This window comes from Meles meles, chromosome 2, assembly GCF_922984935.1.
Source record: "Meles meles chromosome 2, mMelMel3.1 paternal haplotype, whole genome shotgun sequence".
Taxonomy (NCBI): domain Eukaryota; kingdom Metazoa; phylum Chordata; class Mammalia; order Carnivora; family Mustelidae; genus Meles; species Meles meles.
The window spans coordinates 64,894,667-64,915,439 of record NC_060067.1 but is presented as its reverse complement, the minus strand read 5'-3'; the positions used below and the strand labels follow the sequence as shown (position 1 = coordinate 64,915,439).

Sequence of the window (20,773 nt, the reverse complement as noted above, 5' to 3'; positions counted from 1 at the left end):
GAGATAAAAGGAATCACCTCAACTGTTGGAGTATCTGAGGGGGTCCGAAAAGAGCTCCCATCTCTCCTCAACCTGGAGTCCTAAGCCAGTTGGGAAATAAGACATGAATCAGGTAGGGGCGCCTGGGTGGCTCAGTGGGTTAAAGCCTCTGCCTTCGGCTCAGGCCATGATCTCAGGGTCCTGGGATCGAGCCCTGCATTGGGCTCTCTGCTCAGCAGGGAGCCTGCTTCCTCCTCTCTCTCTCTGCCTGCCTCTCTGCCTATTTGTGATCTCTGTCAAATAAATAAATAAAATCTTTAAAAAAAAAAAAAAAAGAAATACATCAGGCATGTTCTCCAACCTGGCCAAAAGAATAAGTCAGGCATCACTTTCATGTACACTGAAAAGCTAGGTCGAAGGATGTGGCTTTATGTGCAGGCATTATGAGCCCCGTAGTGAGACACTGCTTGCCTCTCCATAAAGCCTACTTTAGGGACCGCCTGCTCCAGGACACCAGGTGCTGTGGCTGCTCAAGCCAACTGCCAGCCCCTGGCCCCCCTTCAGTTCCCTCACAGAGCTCCTTCACGCAAAGGGGCCCCAGGAAAAGGGAGAAAGGCATGGCCCCTCACTGGCCCTGGCCATTTTGATTCACCAGTCCCCACCCAATGGATACTTGTCACAAACACGTAGTCCACACAGGCAGGCAGGAGAACAGCTGACTTTTCTGGGGATTGCGGTGCTTCTAGCAGATGTTTGGGATCCTGCCCTGGGCCACCACCTTGACCTTCCTATATGTGGTTGGTCTGGCACCAGACCCAGATAGCAGCCCAGAGAGAGGCTGTCGGAAGCTACCCAGAAACTGCCTGTGCCCCAGGGAAGAGCATGCGCATAGTCCCCGACTCTGATTAATGCCCACATAATTTCTTTTTTCTGTCGCTTAGCCAATTTTCGAATACTAAATAATGAACGAGACAAAGAATTAGAGTGGCTCAAAAGACCATAAATGTGAAAATCAAATTGTTTTCTCATCCCTGCACTGAAGGCAGTCCGTTCCTCGTGCCAGGCATGGATCCTGTGGAGATCGTCCATGGCTCTGATTGTTTTTTTTTTTTAAAGATTTTATTTATTTATTTGTCAGAGAGAGAGAGAGAGAAAGAGAGAACACAGGCAGACAGAGTGGCAGGCAGAGGAAGAGGGAGAAGCAGGCTCCCTGCCCAGCAAGGAACCCGATGTGGGACTCGATCCCAGGACACCGGGATCATGACCTGAGCCGAAGGCAGCCGCTTAACCAACTGAGTCACCCAGGTGTCCCGGCTCTGTATTTTAAATTATTTATTTAAACTCAATTTAGTTAACATATAATGTATTACTAGTTTCAGAGGTAGAGGTCAGTGATTTCATCAGTTGCATGTAACACCCAGGGCTCATCACATCACATGCCCTCCCTAATGCCAGTCACCCAGTTACCCCAGTCCCCCCACCTGCTTCCCCTCCAGCAACTCTCTAGTTTGTTCTCTAGAGTTAAGAGTGTCTTACGGTTTGTCTCCATCTCTGAGTTCATCTTATTTTATTTTTCCCTCCCTTCCCCTATGTTCATGCTTTGTTTCTTAAATACCACGCATGAGTGAAATCATATGGTATTTGTCTTTCTTAGACTGACTTATTTCACTCAGCATAATACTGTCTAGATCCATCCACATCATTGTAAATGAAAGATTTCATTCTTTTTGATGACTGAATAGTATTCCATCATATATATATATATGAATGATATGATATATATATATATGAATGATATGATATATATATATATATACACACCACATCTTCTTTATCCATTCATCTTTCGATGGACATCCTGGCTCTTTCCATAGTTTGACTATTGTGGACATTGCTGCTATTAACATTGGGGTGCATGTGCCCCTACGGATCACTACATCTGTATCCTTTAAATAGATACCTAGCAGTGCAATTCCTGTGTCATAGGGTAGCTCCGGTTTTAGCTTTTTTTTTTTAATGTTTTAATCACATTTATTTTCAATATTTTATTTACTTGACAGAGAGAAATCACAACTAGGCAGAGAGGCAGGCAGAGAGAGAGGAGGAAGCAGGCTCCCTGCGGAGCAGAGAGCCCGATGTGGGGCTCGATCCCAGGACCCTGGGATCATGACCTGAGCCGAAGGCAGAGGCTTTAACCCACTGAGCCACCCAGGCGCCCCTGGTTTTAACTTTTTGAGGAACCTCCATGCTGTTTTCCAGAGTGGCTGCACCAGCTTACATTCCCACCAACAGTATAGGAGGGTTCCTCTTCCTCCTCATTCTTGCCAACATCTGTTGTTTCCTGACTTGTTACTTTTAGCCATTCTGACTGGTGTGAGGTGATATCTCATTGTGGTTTTGATTTGTATTTCCCTGATGCTGAGTGATGATGAGCACTTTTTCATGTGTCTTTTTGGCCATATGTGTGTCTTCTTTGGAGAAATGTCTGTTCATGTATTCTGCCCATTTCTTGACTGGATTTTTGTGTTTTGGGTGTTGAGTTTGATAAATTCTTTATAGATTTTGGGTACCAGCCCTTTATCTGATAGAACAAATGCAAATATCTTCTCCCAGTCTGTAGGTTTTCTTTTAGTTTTGTTGACTGTTTCCTTTGCTGTGCAAAAGATTTTTTTTATCTTGATGAAGTCCCAATAGTTCAGTTTTGCTTTGTTTTCTGTGTCTCTGGAGACATGTCTAGCAAGAAGTTGCTGTGGCTGAGGTCAAAGAGGTGCTGCCTATGTTCTCCTCTAGGATTTTGATTGATTCCTGTCTCACATTTAGGACTTTCATCCATTTTGAGTTTATTTTTGTGTATGGTGTAAGAAAGTGGTCCAATTTCATTCTTCTGCATGTGGCTGTCCAATTTTCCTAACACTATTTGTCGAAGAGACTGTCTTTTTTCCATTGGATATTCTTTTCTGCCTTGTTGAAGATTAGTTGACCATAGAGTTGAGGGTCAATTTCTGGAGGCTCTGTTTTGTTCCATTGATCTGTGTGTCTGTTTTTGTGCCAGTCTTCATGATCACAACTTTGTAATAGAGCTTGAAGTCAGGCATTGTGATGCCCCAGCTTTGGTTTTCTTTTTCACCAGGACTTTGGCTATTTGGGGTCTTTTGTGGTTCCATACAAATTTTAGAATTGCTCCAACTCCATGAAAAATGCTGATGACATTTTGACAGGCATTGTGTTGAATATGTAGATTGATTTGGATAGCAGAGCTATTTTAACAATATTTCCAATCCATGAACATGGAATCTTTGTCCATTTCTTTGAGCCCTCTTCAATTTCTCTTGTAAGTGTTCTGTAGCTCTCAGAGTATAGGTCTTTTACCTCTTTGGTTAGGTTTATTCCTAGGTATCTTATGGTTTTTGGTGCAATTATAAATGGGGTTGATTCCTTGATTTCACTTTCTTCTGCCTCATTTATGGTGTGTAGAAACACAACTGATTTCTGTGCATTGATTTTATATCCTGCGACTCTGCTGAATTGCTGCATCAGTTCTAGCAATTTTTTGGAGTCTTTCAGTTTTATACATAGAATGTTGTGTTGTCTATGAAGAGTGAAAGTTTGACTACCCCTTTTATGATTTGGATGCCTTTTATTTCTACTTGTCTGACTACTGAGGCTAGGACTTCTAGTACTATGTTGAACAGCAGTGGTGAGAATGGACATCCCTGTTGTGTTCCTGACCTTAGAGGTAAAGTTCTCAGTTTTTCCCCCACTGAGGATGATATTAGCTGTGGGTCTTCCCTGTATGGCTTTTATGATGTTGAGGTATGTTCCCTCTGTCCTTACACTGTGGAGAGTTTTCATCAAGAAAGGATGCTATATTTTGTCAAATGCTTTTTCTGTGTCTATTGAAAGGATCATATGGTTCTTGTCCTTTCTTTTATTAATGTGGTGTAACACATTGATTGCTTTTTGGATGTTGCACCCTTGCAGCCCAGGAATAAATCCCACTCGGTCGTGGTGAATAACCCTTTTCATTTACTATTGGATCCTGTTGGCAAGTATAGCTCTGACTGTTTTATGTGCATTAACTTATCTACTTCTCAGAGCAGCCTCTGAGCTAAGGACTATTTACAGATGCAGAAACTACAGCATAGCGTGTGAGTCACTTATCCAGAGTCATGCAGCAAATAGGAGGATGTGAGCCCAGGTGGTCTGAGTGCAGAGCCCATGTGGTGGCCCTGTGCTCCCCAGCCCCCGGTGACTGTAGGGCTGTTAACTTCCCGCACTGAGGCCTGCGCGCAAAGTTTACTGCAGCTTGGATTCTTCAAAGAGGAATTGCCTTATTATGTGCTTTTCGTAGATGCTCTCTGATTGCCCACCATCGAGGCCAGGCCAGTTACCATCTAGCATAGGGGAGTCCCTATGTTGCATACCCGAGTCACAGCAGCTCTAGTTTATTCTATCTGTGGCAGGCTGATAGGAAACCATGGCATTTCCTTGTAGCTCTAATCTGCTTGTTTCCTTCTCATGCACGAGGCTAGACATCTTTTGCACATGGAAGAGGTTTTTGTATCTCCTTGCCTGGCGAGCAGAGCATGTGGCCTGGATTTAGGCTGGACCGTTTGTGCACAGTGCTTTTCCCCTACTCCTAATCTGCCACTTAATCATCTTGACCTTGAGTACAACCCTGTGCCTCTGGGGCCTCATCTGAACCCAGAGTGGTGATGTTGTTTGCCACATGGAAGGTGAGGTTTTAACTAGCTCCTCTATGCCCAGGGCTGAGAACCAGGGCTCTGGCCGGGCACGCACAGGTGATTGACCTGTTTCCAGACCCTTTAGTTCTTGGCTCTTTTCCACCCATAGGACTCCGTAGTTTCCTTGTATGACTCAGCCTCTTAGAGTTCACAGGAATGAGCTGCAGTTACCTAGTGACTCCTGGCTTCTAATTCCTTGCTCTACCTGAGCATGTCATGCACTGTTCAGTCCACAGTGGGCGTGAAGGCTCACAATGCTACTGTGGGTCCAACAAGCCAGGTCCTGATCCTCAGGGCTCAGAGTGTTTAGTCAGGGAGACAGGCATTCATGAGAGAATCACATGGAAAAAGTATGTGATTACATACGGTGCCAGGCACCATGAAGGAAGTAATCTCTGGTCCTCTGAAGACCTGGCATTAGAACACTTCTTGCTGGAAGAGGTTTGTGTGTTGGAGGTTTGGTGTGTGGTTGGTCACTGGGGAGGCTGACTGGGGTAACAGTGACTCAGGCAGGGACTTAAACTTCAGGAAACTCCAGGCCGTCAGGTTTTTCCTGGGTTGTTGACCTGTGGCTGGGTGGGACGCTGTGGGCTGTCAGCTGGAGAGGGAGGCAGGCCGGTTGTGGAAGCTGGACGGCTGGGCATGGGCTTCAGGCTTTGATCCAGATTGGGATCCGTCGGCCCATGAGAAGGTGAATACTGACCCCAGAACTCTGTCCAGCCCCCTTGTTTCTCCAATTTCGGTGGGACTTGCAAAGATCCTTTCTTTTCAAGTATTCATCGATTTCGTGTCGTGATGCTTACCCAGGGATTAGTTCAGACTTTTTACTTTGAAAATCTAGCTTTGTTGTTTTTGCTATTTTTGTCTGTTTTTTCGCAAACACATGAAATTCTCCAAGATGCCTGGTTCACTCATGTGCCCAGAACTGTTTGGGAGGATACTCCCTCCTGATTGCTGCGGTCTGCTTGGGGGCCAGGGGGACATCAGTTTGAGATTCCTGAATGTCATGGGTATTTTGATGCTGGGGGACATCCACTCTTTAGTAGATGTGTTGTTACCAAAGATTATGATATAAGCTGACCCTGCAGCTGGCAGGGCAGCCTCTCACAGCCCTCCTTCCTGCTTCGCTCATTTATTCCCTTGCCCGACCAGTGTTTCCCGGGCACTTTCTCATTCAGAACCATTTCCCATGAACCGTGGATGCTGAGCTGGGTCAGAACCAGAAACTCACAGTTGTCTGAGTAGACTCAGACAGTCTTTGCAAGATGGTACAGGGTGCAGGTGGTAGGGGACCCGGCACTGCATGGGGAGGTGGGGGAGGGCTCCTGCTCTGACACCGGAAACCGGAAACTGAGAGGCTTCACCCGAGAGGCTTCACCCGGCAGGCATGGCCTCGGGCAGATGGAGGGGCCAGATGGAGGAGCCAGAGGAAGAGGGAGGGAGTCAGGCTCCCAGATAGATTGTGGCCCCATGAGTTTAGGCTTTCGGTTCATCCGTCTGGAAGACATTTAGTGAGCAGCTCCTCTTGCCAGGCACTCTCTAGATACAGCAGGGACCACAGTAAAGTCCTCGCGCTCATTCGCGGTCTGTGGTTGGGGGGCGTAAAGTAAATACACGTGAAATATAAGGAGGTGAGGAGTCCCTGCAAAACCACCACGTGGAGTGGGAGCGCTGGGTTAAGTCAGTGCACGGGGAGCAGCCTTCCTCACAAGGTGGCGTCCCAACAGGAAGTCCTGGAGGGAGCCGTGATGAAGGTGGCCCTTCCTCCCTGGGAGAAGAGTGAGGACGTCTGTAGAGTCTTGACGCTACAAAGAATCCTGGAGATCATCTGGCTTAAACTGCTGGCCCGGAGTGGAAGTGTTTTCTCTAGCACACCTCCTGCAATGGCTAACCCATTTCTACTTGGATATCCTGTTGATCGTGAGGGACCACCATCCCTGGGAGATGGTTACGGGTTTAATTGTGTCCCCCCAAAGCATAAACTGAAGTCCTAAGCCCTTAAGTCAAGCGAATGTGCCCTTATTCAGAATAGCTTCTTTGTAGATATGATGGGGCTGAGGGAGGTGGGGCTGTCAGGTGGGCCCTAATCCAGAATGACAAGTGTCCTTATAAGAACTGGGAAGTTTGGACACAGAGGGAGAGCTGTCTGTGAAGACAGAGGCAAGGATCCGGGATTTCCTGAGCACTGCCAGCTAGGAGAGGGGCATAGGCTCGTAACCCTCAGAAGGTACCACTCCTTGCAATCCCTTGGTTTTGGTGTTGAAACCCCGTTGGTTACGGTTTATTACAGCAGTCCTAGGGACAAGCACAGTTCCCCATCTCCGTGTGGGCAGCTTGTCCTCCTTGAAAATGCCTCCCGTTTTAACCAGATACATGAGTAGTTTCATGTGAGCAAACATGGGGACTAACCAGGCGAATGGTCTGCGTCGTACTAACAACATCCTCTGCAGGCCACTCCCCCTCTGCCCTCTTGCCCTCTCATGGCCACCGTCTGAGGCCTGACCATCGCCCTGTCTTCACTGCCCTCCTGCACTGACCCCACGTCCATCCCCCGGCCCTGGTCCGTTGTCCATACACCAGCCGGGGGGCTCTTTTCATGACCCTGACTGGGGCATTTGCTGGAAGCCCTGTGCTGGCATGCTCTTGGTAAAACCCTAACCCTCACCACAGCCCATAAGGCTCTGTGTCATCTGCCTAAGGCAGTGAGGCCCGGGTTGGAGATACTTTGTGTGCACATGATCGCAATTGCCAGATTTCTGTGAGGTGGTCATGAAAAAAACAGAGGGACTAGGACAACGATGGGAGCTGTAGGGAGGCGGATGTCAGGTGATGAAGACTTTTCTGTCTGAGCTCTCTGATAGTGGGAAGCCTGCCCGGAGAAGCAGGTAGCACCCCATCATCATGTGAATGTGTGTGTATGCACGTGTGTGCCCACACATGTGTACGTGTGTGTAGGTGTGTGTGTGCAAAGCAGAAGCTGGGGACTTGGTAGTGAAGGTATTAAGAAAATCTGAGCATTGGTTGGAAAGATGACCTAGCTGACACCCGGGGTTTATCTGATTTCATCTTTAAAAGTTTCATCCTACAGTTTCTTTCAGATGCTTTTCAGGTAGAATACAATCTGTCTTTCCAAATAAGAGTTGCACGAGTTATCTGTCTATCTAGCCAGCTAGCTATAACCCATCTGTCCACTCATCCATTCATCCAGCCAGCCAACCAGCCACCCACTCACTAATGCCACCATCCATCCACCCAGCCACCCATCCCTTTTTTACATCCCTTTATCCCTTTATACAACCTTCCATCTGCCTTCTCACTGATCCATCCATCCTCCCACCTATCCATCCACCAAACACCCACCCATCCATACATACATATGTCCTTCCATCCACCTACCCTCCCATCCACCTATCCATCCATCTGTCCGTCCATCCATCCATTCATCCATCCACTCATCCATCCACTCATCCAAACAGATGTCCTTCCATCTACCCACCCACCCATCCATCCATTTCCCCATCTCTATGTTATGTTTCCTTCACATCTTCTTTTCTTTGCCATAAAGAATGATATCAGAGAAGACTATGGCAGACATACCCACAGCAAGAGCAAAGTGAAACAGCAATTTCTCGCATCTGTTTTGTGCTAGGCACGGCTCAGTGCTTTGAGCATGTTGGTGTGACTGAGGCAGTAGATAGAAGGTAGACTGAGGACTCTGAGGCCACATGCCATGGGTTCAAATTCCTGCTCTGCCGCTTAATAGCTATGCTACTTTCGATAAGGTATTTTAAATTCTCTGCACCTCATTTTTCTTCACCCGTTTAAAAAAAAAGTTAATCACCTACTTTGTAAGATTAACTGGGTTGATATTTATAAAGCTATTAAAACAAAGCTTATACATAAGAGGCACTTTTAATAATCCTCTTAATGATTTTATTTGACATGGTTGATAATATTCTCATTAACCAACCTGGGAGCAAGGCTCAGAGACATCAGGTGACTCCCCTGAGTTGCCCAGCTCTGAAGGGATGATGCCGAGATTAGAGGCTGAGTTGCTGTGACTCATAAGCTCATTGTGCTTTCAGACATGATGAAACGCTCACCACCTTCTGTGATGAGGTGATTAGTGTGTGCCTGAACAGAGCTGGGAGGAAGGTTCCAGGAGGACTAGAAGTGGGCTGAAGAAAGCTCATTTCTTTTTCTCTGTTGCAGAGGACTCGTGTGTGGGGGTGTGGCCAGCAAGTGAGTGGGGAGCGGGCCATAGTAAGGATCTGGTGGCATCCATTCTCCCTTCAAGGAGCGGGAGGCCAGGAGAGGGCGGGCCCAGACAGGCTTCTGAACAAAGGGATCTACAGGAGGAAAATGTCACAGAGGATGGATGCAGACCGTGACCCCTTGAATCCTACAGTCTGTTTGAGTTTATACAAAACCAGAAGGGTATGATCTAATCCTAACTTTTACTGATGACCTGCTCACAGTGACTATTTTCAATCTGATTTAAGTCTTACTAGTTCTGACAATGAAGATACTCTGGAGGTATTTTCCCCGCTTAACTTGCGTTGTCCAGGCCCTCAAATCGACAGTTACAAATATGATTTTTGGTCCTGTAAGGACCTATTTAGCCAGAGCGCTTCCATCCGGTTAAACAATAATTTGTTGTTTAAAACTTAAACTGTCCCTGCCCCCTTCCCCCCCAGGGGACTTACTTAAAAACGAGTCCCAGAAACCAGTCCCAGGTAACAAAGCCCAAATACAAGGGTGGGTCAGGCCAGGTGGAGACATCTGATCAGTGAGGGGGCGCATACTATCTCCCTAGCTACCAAGGAGTATGGGCCCCGCCCTTTGGGTGCCTTTTGGGCACCAATTCTGAGCAAGATGATAGGCTGGTTCAAATGTCTACTATAGAGTAAATTGTAACTCAGTAACTCAATAGTAACTCAATTGGTCACTTATGTGTGACCTAGCATGACTATGCAGCTTTCTCTGTGTGTTACAATTTCATTGGCCACCTGTGCGTGGCCAGGCCCAACCACATGGCCTTTGCCCTTAAAAGCTAGTCTGTGAAAGAGAGAGAGGTCGCCCTCTCTGTAAGAGGCGTGGCCCCAAACCGTCGGTTTGATTCTCAATGCTTGGCGCGAAATAAAGCTTTGTTTGACCTTCGCTTTGTATCAGTCTCGCTCCTTTAATCATGGACCCATTATTGGGGGATCCAGCATTGGGGACCTAACAGGTCCTGGCATGGAACTCTCCTCCCTGCCTTATCAGCTGCCTGTGGAAATTGACTCCTAGAAGGAAAATTCCAGTTTCCTTAGTCCTGATTGGCTTTCGTGGGTTTTCATTGGTTATGCTTACCCCAGCTAACTCGAAGATACCGGATTTATACTGTGAAAAATAGGCATGGATTCTTCTTTTTCCTTCTGAATTAATTATCCTCCATGCTAATGGGGTCTCTTTTACATTCAAGGGAACATTTTCTGCCTTGTGTGCAAATCCTATCCTCATTTTGTGTCCTCAAACCTACCTGCCATTTGGTAAGAACTCGATTAATGTTTACATGAAATAAATAAGGAAAAAGACGTGAAGGTCATTCCCTTTTCTTGATCATCAGTAGCTAATCAAAGTACTAATCAGGTCTGGGGTAATATATGCTGCGCAGTTTCTTTTAGAAAGAGGTCATCATAAGCGACCCTGTTAATAAACTTGAATGGTTTCTATTTTATTATTTATTTATTAAGTGCCTCTTGTGGGGGTCATCGTTTCACGCTCCTGTGGGATGACCCTCCTTTACAACAGGTGAATGGTTGGTATGGGGTGTGCGTGCAGCAGAACTAACCTTTGCAAATACACGCATCTTACAATTCGGTGACAAGATGACATTTTTGTGACATGGAAAAAATGGATGTCCCCTGGGAAAGCTGTGTTTGAATCCTGCCAACTCTGCGGACTTGTAGTAAGAATTCAGCCCAGCGTGTATGACTCACAGGGGCTCTCTTTGTCTCATGGAACCATTAGGACTTTTTACACACATTTCATTATAAACAGTTTAAAATGCCACGAGAGACAGTGGGAGTTACTCCCTCAGCAGTGCGCCCTGTCCTGGAGGTCGACAATGAATTCCTAATACTTGTTTTTCTCTCTTGTGGCCATTTGGGAAATTAACAGATAAGAGTTAGCCTCATTAGCTGCACGGTATTTTAATTGGTTTAAAGGGACATTGTTCTTTCCTTTGTGGCCTTGGAACATCCTGGCAGTTTTCATTGTTGTCACTTCTGAGAGCTAATCCATGGGGATTAACGTTAAAACTTTAAACAGAAAGTGCTTAGGAGATTGCCTCCCCAGGCAGCTGGGAAGGGCGAGCTGTGCACGATACTCTGTTCTGTAGCTGGTGTCCTGGGATGAAGATAGCCAAGAACAGGGAAACGAGGGTGACTTGGAATGGACAAAATTTGAAGTACTGTGCCGTGTGTTTTAAAGATTGCTTGCTTGCTTGCTTTATTGATTTGACTTATTCATTTAAGAGAGAGAGGGGGAGAGCACATGGGTGGAGAGGGGCAGAGGAAGAGAGAAAGAATCTCAAGCAGACTTCACCCCAAGGACAGAGCTCACCACGGGGCTAGATGTCATGACCCTGAGATCAGGACCTGAGCTGAAACCAAGAGGTAGATGCTCAACCAACTGAGCCACCCAGGCACCCCTGCACTGTGCCTTTTATATTTCTTACTCTTGTAACCATGAGCACTACCCTGTGAGGGTGGTCCCCTTTATGTTGCAGGGGAACTAAGTCCTTAGTTCCCAGGTCCCTTAGCTAGGAGGGGGTTTGACAACAAAGACCTACGTAGATGTCCTTCTGTTCATCCCAGCCCCCGTGCTCCTGGTAAAGCACTTGCAGTTTACCCAACATGCAGCCCCAAGATTTTCTTGAGGAAGTTAATCAATGAATCAATGAATGAATGAGGGAGGGAGGGGTTGGGCAAGGTGTATGAGTTTCATATTCAGTAGTCACAAACTCCCACAAACTTGGTGGCTTACAACAACACGAGGGCTTTGTCTTATGGTTCTGGAGGTCATAGTCCCAAACGGGCCTCACCAAGAATAATCAGGATGTCGGCTCTAGGGGACACTCCATTTCCTTGCCTCTTCCAGATCCTTGAGACCGACCCTCCCTGGCACAAGCCACTCCTTCCTCTTTGAAGCTGATGATGATTCCACCCACCCCTGCCTCCTCCCTCCCCTCTCCTTCTGATCCCACTTGTCTTCTGCTCCCTCCTCCCCCTGTTAGGGACCCTTGTTAGTCCTATTTCTGTGGTCAAGGTCAGCTGACAAGCAACATTGTTTCTTCTTTGCCGTGTAACCGGGTGCTGGTCAGAGATTCTGAGGATTAGGATGTGGACATCTTCGGGGGACCATTATTTTGCCTGCCATGAGAAGCATCCTTAAAGATGTAGATCTACTTTGTCTTGTCTCAGCAGAGAAGTCATTTTTTTTTTTTCCTGAGCCTTTGGAACATTGGTTCATTGAACATTTAACCATGCGTTCTGTGCCCAGAGCATCTCTTGTGCTTTCCTCTTGCTTTGTGACCTGGGACACTCTGCACATGTGATGTTCAGTAAGCACTTGTGGAGAAAATGAAAGACGAGGTGCATGAGCTGCTGTTTAAAACTGGCCTAATTGGGTTGTGTCCAAAGGACACAGGAGCTGGTCTGACCTAAGATGGAAAAATCTGAGCATTGAAAAGAATAATTTCTGCATTTGATTGAAACCCACTAAATCTATAAAAATCTGTAATTTCATAGCAATACTGTGCAGAGGCATGGAATGTTACAGCTGAATAAACCCCTGGACTCGGAAGACTCCTCTAAGCCCCACCTTCACCCTGTGTATGCACACGGCTGGAGGGTAGGAACATGGCTTGCTGTGAGGACGCCAGCCGTCCTTGAAGGGGTGCCCTTGCCCCAGGTCACACTGCACATGGTTTTTCCCCACATGACACAGCTCAGCTGCAAGGAGATGTAATGAACCTCAGGCAGGTGTGGGAGATTTCCTGTCTTAAAAGCTTCATCCCCTGGGGTGCCTGAATCTGCTGTAGCAACTCACAGACTGAACATCCAGGTTCCCCAAAAGGGACACGCCCAGTTCCCAGTGTCACCTCACTCTTCCCTGTTAGACGTCCGTGGACATCTTTGCTTTGCCTTCAGGTCCTCCCATCCCAAAGTGATCTACCAATCAGGTGTCATGTCCCCCCCAAGCCATGCTGCCTGTAGCATATTTGATGTTCTTTCCCTTATGAGTTTTCCAGGTAAAACTCATAAGAGAGCTCAGACTCTCTTAGGGACTTGGCCAAAGTTTATCAACCTTTTCCTCTCATATCAAACCAAACCAAACCAAAACAACAACAACAACAAAATAATAGGCCCAAACTCATTCGGCACCATTGGAAGTTGCTGTGACAACCAACTGTCATTAGCAAAGGCTCAAACATCCCTTCTGTCTATAGACTTTATGTCAGAGTAACTGGATTATGGAAGAATCTCAGCTTTAAGAATGTGGTAGTGATAGAACTTGAAAATGTGCATTTTCAACCCTTAATGAAATCGTGAGTTTAAGTGACAGTTACACGTGGATGCTAAAGCCATTAGGTGAAAGTGGGTAGATTTTACAGTGCCCGGATCACGTTGACCCACCTTGAACCTACTGATCTCTCTTAGTAGTGACCCGCCATCTGACCAGATAGGAAGCACATGCTATCACTTACGGGGTATTTTGGACAGCAGATTAAGTCTGATTCTAATCAAGACCTAAGATCCAACTAGAACTTTACAGGAAATACAGAGGCTAGAGGAACTGTGACACCCTGTGAATGGAATCCACCAAACGCAGAATGGGGGGCATTCTGCAGGATAAATAGCCCAGCCTCCCCAGCAGATCTGTGGCATAAAAGAAAAACGGGGTTGGGGGGGCAGAATAAAGTGGATTTAACTGACACTAGGGGATCTTGTTTGGTTCTTGAATGAAATTTCCAACTGTAATAATCATTTTGACACATTTGAAATAGTTTAACTAATGACTGATATTAATTAATGGAGTTACTGTTAATATTTTAAGTATGATTGATAATATATATGGTATGATCATGACATCAAGGTTAGGTAAAATAGGTACACACGCGTTGATACACATATACACATGCTTATATAGGCATATATCCTTGACAGTTAAAGATGCACACTGAGGAATTTACAAGTAAAATGGAAAACATGGGATTTGCTTTAAAATGCTCAAACACTGGGGTCCTGGGATCCAACCCCGCATCAGGCTCCCTGCTCAGCGCCGAGCCTGCTTCTCCCTCTCTCTCTGCCTGCCATTCCCCCCGCTTGTGCTCTCTTTCTCTCTGTCAAATAAATAAAATCTTTTTTAAAATGCTCAAACATTAAGAGAGTAACTAAAATGAGTTTGGTAACCAGTGACAGTTTTTGAGGTTGGGTAATGAGTGCATTGGGAGTCATACTCTTGTCTCTACTTTTAAATGGTTGACAATCTCTGTAATAATGTTTTCTTAAGACACTTACCTTTTTACAACAAGATGCCACTTTCTCCCATCAAATTTTCAAAGATATTTTAAAAAGATTTCATTTATTTATTTGTCAGGGAGATGGAGCGAGAGAGCACAAGCAGGGGGAGCAGCAGGCTCCCCGCTGAGTAGGGAGCGGGATCATGACCCCAGCCAAAGGCAGATGCTTAACCGACTGAGCCACTCAGGCGTACCTAATTATCAAAGATTTTTAAGCATTGTAGAGGGAGGGGTGAAATAAGGATCCTACTGCTTTGCTGGGGGAGTTTTCTGGAAAGCGGTTTGGCAGAACATTCTAGAAGGCTTTGAAATGTTGCTCACATTTGATCCAGTGATTTCATTTGTGGATCTCGTGCAGATTATCATTGTGAGTAGCAAAAGCTCTTTACGAAGATAGTTACTGCCGGATTATTTTAGGTTTTGAGTTTCTGAAGTAACCCAAATATGTGACACTAGAAAAATAGTTTAAATGAATCATGGTACATCACAAGGTGAACCATTTTACAACCATTATTTTGCAACCATTGTAAAGGAGAACTTTGCAGTTTTTTGGTTTTGGGTTTTTTTTTTTTTTTTTTAGATTTTTTATTTATTTGAGAGGGAGAGTACGCATGAGAGATGGACAGAACAGGATCAGGAGGAGGGGCACAGGGAGAGGGAGAAGCAGACTCCCTGCTGAGCAGGGACCTGGGAACTCAGCCCTAGGATCCTGGGATCATGACCCAAGCCGAAGGCAGACCCTTAGCCAACTGAGCCACCCAGGCACCCAAACTTTACAGCTTTTAAACACCCCCAGAAGATACCTGTTACAATGCTGATTGAAAAGAAATGGACAAAATTGTCCTTGCCTTTGTGTAAAGGCTATGCATCCATGGAAAAACATAGGCACAGAAAAAAAAAATTGGAAGCAAATATAATCAAATGCGTTCACTGGTTCTGTCGAAATGTTGGCCTTACAGTGAGTGAGATCTTCTCTGTCTTTATTTTCCAGGTATTTTTAATCATGAATATAAATTAATTTTTTTCTGTGCATCATTTTATGGCTGTATAGACATGTAATTATTGTACACTGAGAGATATAATATAATTATAAAGGTATTAGCATACTGTAAAATTCACCCATCTTAAGGGTATAGCCTGATCTGTTACTATAAAACACATGGTCATACAACCACCATCACAACCAAGTTCTAGAACCTGGGCCCTGTGAAGCATCCCATTGATATTTCTTGAGTACACTTTATTTTTAGAGCACTTCCAGATTTACAGAAACACTGGGAAGCTAGTGTGGAAAGTTCCCACAAACCCTGTACTCGGATTTACCTGTTGTTCACATGTTATATGACGATAGGCCACTTACGACAATCAGTGAGCCAATGTGATACAACAGGATTAACCGAAGCCCAGCCTTCATTCAGATTTCCATAGTTGTTCTTATGTCCTTTTCCTGTTGCAGGATCCCATCCAGGGTACCGCATTACATTTAGTTGTTATACCCATAAATTAATTTTCAATCAGAAAAAAGAAAAATAAATTTCAGTTTACCATCTTCCAAATATATTAACTATCCATTTTCTCCTCAGCCTCCTTGTTGTTATTTTCACTTGTTGACAAGGACCAGGCCTTGTATTAGTTCTATTCCTTGCAGTTTCCAGTGGGGCATCCTGCAGATTCCCTAAATGGAGCAGGAGGGAGGGAGGAAGAGGAGGAGGGAAAAGGGAAAAAGAAAGCCCTTACCTACAATAAGTAAAAACCTCAGAGCTCTGAGCGACCTTCGGTTTCTGCTGTGGCTTCGAGTAGTCATGTCTTCTTGGCTTTCGTGTCTCCCAGGCTGGAGATTGCAACCCTGAACCGGGCTGACTCAGACCTGGAGGCTTGTCGAACCCAAATCAGCAGAGACATCATTGCCCTTCTGCTGAAGAACCTGACCAGCTCTGGCCACCTCTCCCCCCAAGTAGAGAGGAAGATGGGTGTTGTTTTCAAAAAGCAGTTTCTGTTGCTGGAGAAAGAAATTCAAGAGGAGTATGATCGGAAGATGGTGGCCTTGACGGCTGAATGTGACCTGGAAATGAGAAAGAAGACTGAAAGCCAGTACCAGAGGGAGATGGCAGCAATGGAAGAGGCAGAGGAGTTGCTGAAACGAGTCAGTGAGAGGGTAAGGCAGCTTTGAACCGAGGGCTTCACTCGCCTCTCTGCTTTCTCTCATATATCTGCTCATCCTTCCACCCATTCACCCACCCAGCCATCCTCCTCACCCATCTCTTCATCCCCCACTCGCTGCCCTTCCATCCACCTGGCATTCAGCCATTCATCCATCCATTCACCCCTCCACCTACCACCCTTCCATCCTCTTGTCCATCTACAGTCCTTCTCTCCATCCTCCCAACCACCACCCTTTGACCAACCTATCCATCTATGCATCTATCCCTCTACCTACACACGCTTCTGTTCACCTGTCCATTCACCCATCCATCTATCCATTCACCTACCACTCTTCTACCCACCCATCCAACCATCTGTCTGTCCATCCACCCATCCATCCAGCCATCTACCCACACTCTGCCATCCATCTACTTATCCCACCTGTCCATTCACCCATCCATCTATCCATCCACCTATCACCCTTCCATCTACTTTTCCATCTGCAATTCATCCATCCATCTACCTATCAATCATTCTTTCACCCACTCATCCACCCATCCATCTGTCCATGCACCTATCTATCCACCCATCCATCTAGCCATTCACTCACCTACTATGCTTCCATCCACCTGTCCATCTATACATCCATCCATTCATCCACCTACCACTCTTCCATCCACCCATTCACCTAACCACCCACTCATCCACCCACCCATCCATCCATCTACCCACTCACTCTCTTCCATCTACCTGTCCATTCACCCATCCACCCAGCCACCCACCACTCTTCCATCCACCTGTCCACCTATATACATCCACTCATCCATTTACCTACCACCCTTCCATCCACACATCCACCCATTCATCCAACCACCTACCACCATTCCACCTACTTGTCCATTTACAGTCCATCCATCCATCTACACACCCACCACCCTTCCATCCACCTGTCCATCTATCCATCTATCCATCCATCCTTCTACCTATCATCCTTCTATTCACCTGTCCATCTACCCATCCGTCTATCCATCTACCTGTCCAGTCACCCATCAGTTCACCTATTCATCTATCCAACCACTCTTTCATCCGCCTGTCCGTCTATACATCTGCCCATTCATCTTACCTACCACCCTTCCTTCCACCCATCTACCCATCCATCTATCCATCCATCCATTCATCCACCTACCACCCTTCAATGTACTTATCCATCTAGAGTCCATCCATCCAACCACCCCCCAACCACCCTTCCATCCACCTGTTCATCTCTACATCTAGCCATCCATTCCCCTACCTGTCATCCTTTTGTTCACCTGTGCATCCACCCATCCATCTACCTACCCACCACCCTTTCTTCTACTTGTCCATCCAGCCATCCCAAACTTATTTAGAAAGACTTTATTGATCACTGTCTGCCTCTTGGTCAATGGACTAGGCAGTGAAGTACTGAGGAAATGAAACACGGTTCTTGGGTGCAAGAAGTTCATAGTTTAATGAAGCATCTTCATGTATAGAAGATGTGACCTCATTCAGCTATACTAGAATAGACATATTCACAGGTTCATAGGATATCATCATGGGGAGAGTAGAAAGGCTTCATTCATGGAAGAGTGCACCCACAGAGAGCATGGCTCAGGGAGGTTGTGATGTCAGAGTGTGTGTGTGTGTGTGTGTGTGTGTGTGTGTGTGTGTGTCCATCTGGGCTGCACTCTGCTAGGTCGTGAAGCCCTCCAGCACCAGCTCCACCATGAGACAAACCTGGACTCCCATTCCAGTACATTCCAGTTCTGCTCCTGAAGGGTGGAATTAGCATGACTAATTACAAGGCCGAGAGCGCCCCCTCTCGGCTGGCTGGGAGAGGAAGGAAAAACTCGCTTGGGCATGGGCTGCTCCAGGCTCAGTGCACAGGGCTCAGATCTGAGAGTTCTGACCCCTCAGGCTTCTCAGGGCTGACCTCTGTTGATCAGAGATGAAGTCTTCTCATTTTTCTAAGAAATGCGTCTGTTTCTGTCTTGAGGGAATCGTGCCAGAGTTTTTTCCCGAGTGTGTCAAATCAAGCCTGATTTCTGTCTTCTTCTATGAAAGAGCCGACTTGTGCAGCCCCTGTGGCTTGAGCCCACATTTCCAGGTCTGGAAACCTGTCATCCTGGGGAGGTCTAACACCTGCTTGAGAATAGGCTTCTGAACTGCTGACTTCCATTCCCCAGACTGCTGGCCAGCACAGAGATCCCCTGGCGGTGGACACACAGGGCTGACAGCTCATGGCTCTCAGCGGGTCATCTGCTGTCAGCCTTCATGCAGACACATTGGGCAGATACCAAAAGAGGCAAGATTCATGCTGTCTTAGCCCTGCCTTCTCCCTTGCATTCAGTCCCCCTTACCTTGACATGGATCCCGTTTGAGGGTGAGGCTTGTTTTCTGCTTGGCTCCCGTATGAGTTTCTGTGGTTGCTCTTTTTTTTTTTTAAGATTTTAATTATTTATTTGACACAGAAAGAGAGATCACAAGTAGGTGGAGAGGCAGGCAGAGAGAGGAGGAAGCAGGATCCCCGCTGAGCAGAGAGCCCGACTCGGGGCTCGATCCCAGGACCCTGGGATCATGACCTGAGCCTAAGGCAGAGGCTCTAACCCACTGATCCACACAGGCGCCCCTCTGTGGTTGCTCTTAACAAATGACCACAGATTTCGTGGCTCAAAGCAACAGATTTTGATTCTTTCACAATTCTGGGGACTGGAAGAACTAAATCCAGGTGTCCGCCGACACGCCCCCTCTGAAGTCTCTAGGGGAGCGTCCTTTCTTGTCTCTCCCAGCTTCTGGTGGATCCAGGCATTCCTTGGCTGGTGGCCCCCTCACTCCTGTCTTGACTTCTTGACCTCCCATGGCCATCTTCCATCCTGGGACCGTCTATCTCTTCTCTTATAAGGATGCTTGTCTTTGGAGTTAGGTCCCACCCAAATAATCCATGATGATCTCCTAAGCGCCTTATCTTAATTACATCTGCAAAGATCCTCATTCCACAGTCGCAGGTTCTGGGTTAGGATGTGGTTGTGTGTCATGGTAGGGAGTGGGGGTGGGGAACACTCTTTCCACCACCAGAGTTTTGCCAGCTGACCCCCCTTTCTGACTTCTCTCCATGACTATATTGGTCCATGTGGAGTCTCCCTGAGCCCAGCCCTTCAGAAACCATGCGGAGCTCACAGTGCCATGACTCAGTCCCTAAACCATCTCATGGTCTCTCACTCTCTTTTCTCAAATTTGTTATATCTTTTGTTCCCATGGACACAGTGCCTGCTTGGAAAGTGTTAGAAAACAGGAGTCAGCAGCTAGACCCATGAGCCCAGGCTGACCTGTGGGTGGAGAATGGTTTTTATGTTTTAAAGGATTTTAAAAAATCAAAACAAAAGAAAACAAGCAGAGGAATATGTGATCGCAAACCCTAGGGGGCCGGCATGCCTTAAAATATTTATCTGGCCCTTTAGAGAAAAGCTTGTCAACTCCAGTTCCAAAACATAAAAAGAAAAACCTTGGGGAAAAAAATATGTAGAACCCACATCACCATCCAAGGCAGACAGACAGATGTTCGTTTGGTCTGGGTTTTGAGTTCCTGCTATGCACCTGACCCTGGAGATACAGGGATGCTAAGGCAGCCCCGACTCCTGTTGTCCGATTTCAGCATATATTTTGACCTTTTGCTTACTTTTTTTTTTTTTTTAAACAAGTCAGGTGCATGCAGTTTATAGAATTGTATGTTTTCACTTAATATCACGGTACAAATATTTTGTGATTGTAGTAAGTGCTCTCACATGTAAGTTTCGGCCATTGTTCTAAGCACATTACACAGGACTTCTCATCAGATCTTCACATCACCTCGGTGAGGTGGGAATTGATAGGATCCCACTTTTCCAGCTTAGGAAACAGATTCAGAGAGGGTCCCTGGCCTGTGGACACATGGCTGGGGCCAAAACGAGGACCCAGGCAGCATGCACCCACCCCGCACCTGCCCACCCGTGTGGTGCAATGGTGCGTCATACGTCCTCACTGCTGTGGGCCTGGGTAATGCATCCTGCTGGGCTTCTGCCTTTAGCGAACTAAAGGCTCCCTGGAACAATGTAGTTTTAAGTGTTTCCCGCATATTGGCACAGGTCTTAGGATCACGAGGAGGGATGGCGGGACAGGGTGCTCCTGCTTCCCTGTGCACCTGTCCCCGCTCCCCAGTCTGCTGGCTTGCAGCAGGAGGCTGCCATCACTCTGGGTCCCATGGGTCACCCCGCTCAGACCAGTCGCCTTATCTGAGTCAATGTGCTTCCAAAAGTAGCATCTGAATGGCGATGTCATAGAGGTA

General features: G+C 46.5%; 1 protein-coding gene across 3 annotated transcripts in view; it reads left to right on the top strand.

Annotated features, from left to right (window-relative positions):
* EVC2 (EvC ciliary complex subunit 2) overlaps window positions 1-20,773 on the top strand; it is a 126,908-nt gene that overhangs the window by 44,161 nt on the left and 61,974 nt on the right. For all 3 annotated transcript variants that reach the window (XM_045998433.1, XM_045998432.1, XM_045998431.1), the window contains one exon: window positions 16,123-16,447. In XM_045998433.1, the coding sequence (XP_045854389.1) occupies window positions 16,123-16,447 (325 nt within the window). The remainder of the gene's footprint in view (window positions 1-16,122; window positions 16,448-20,773) is intronic.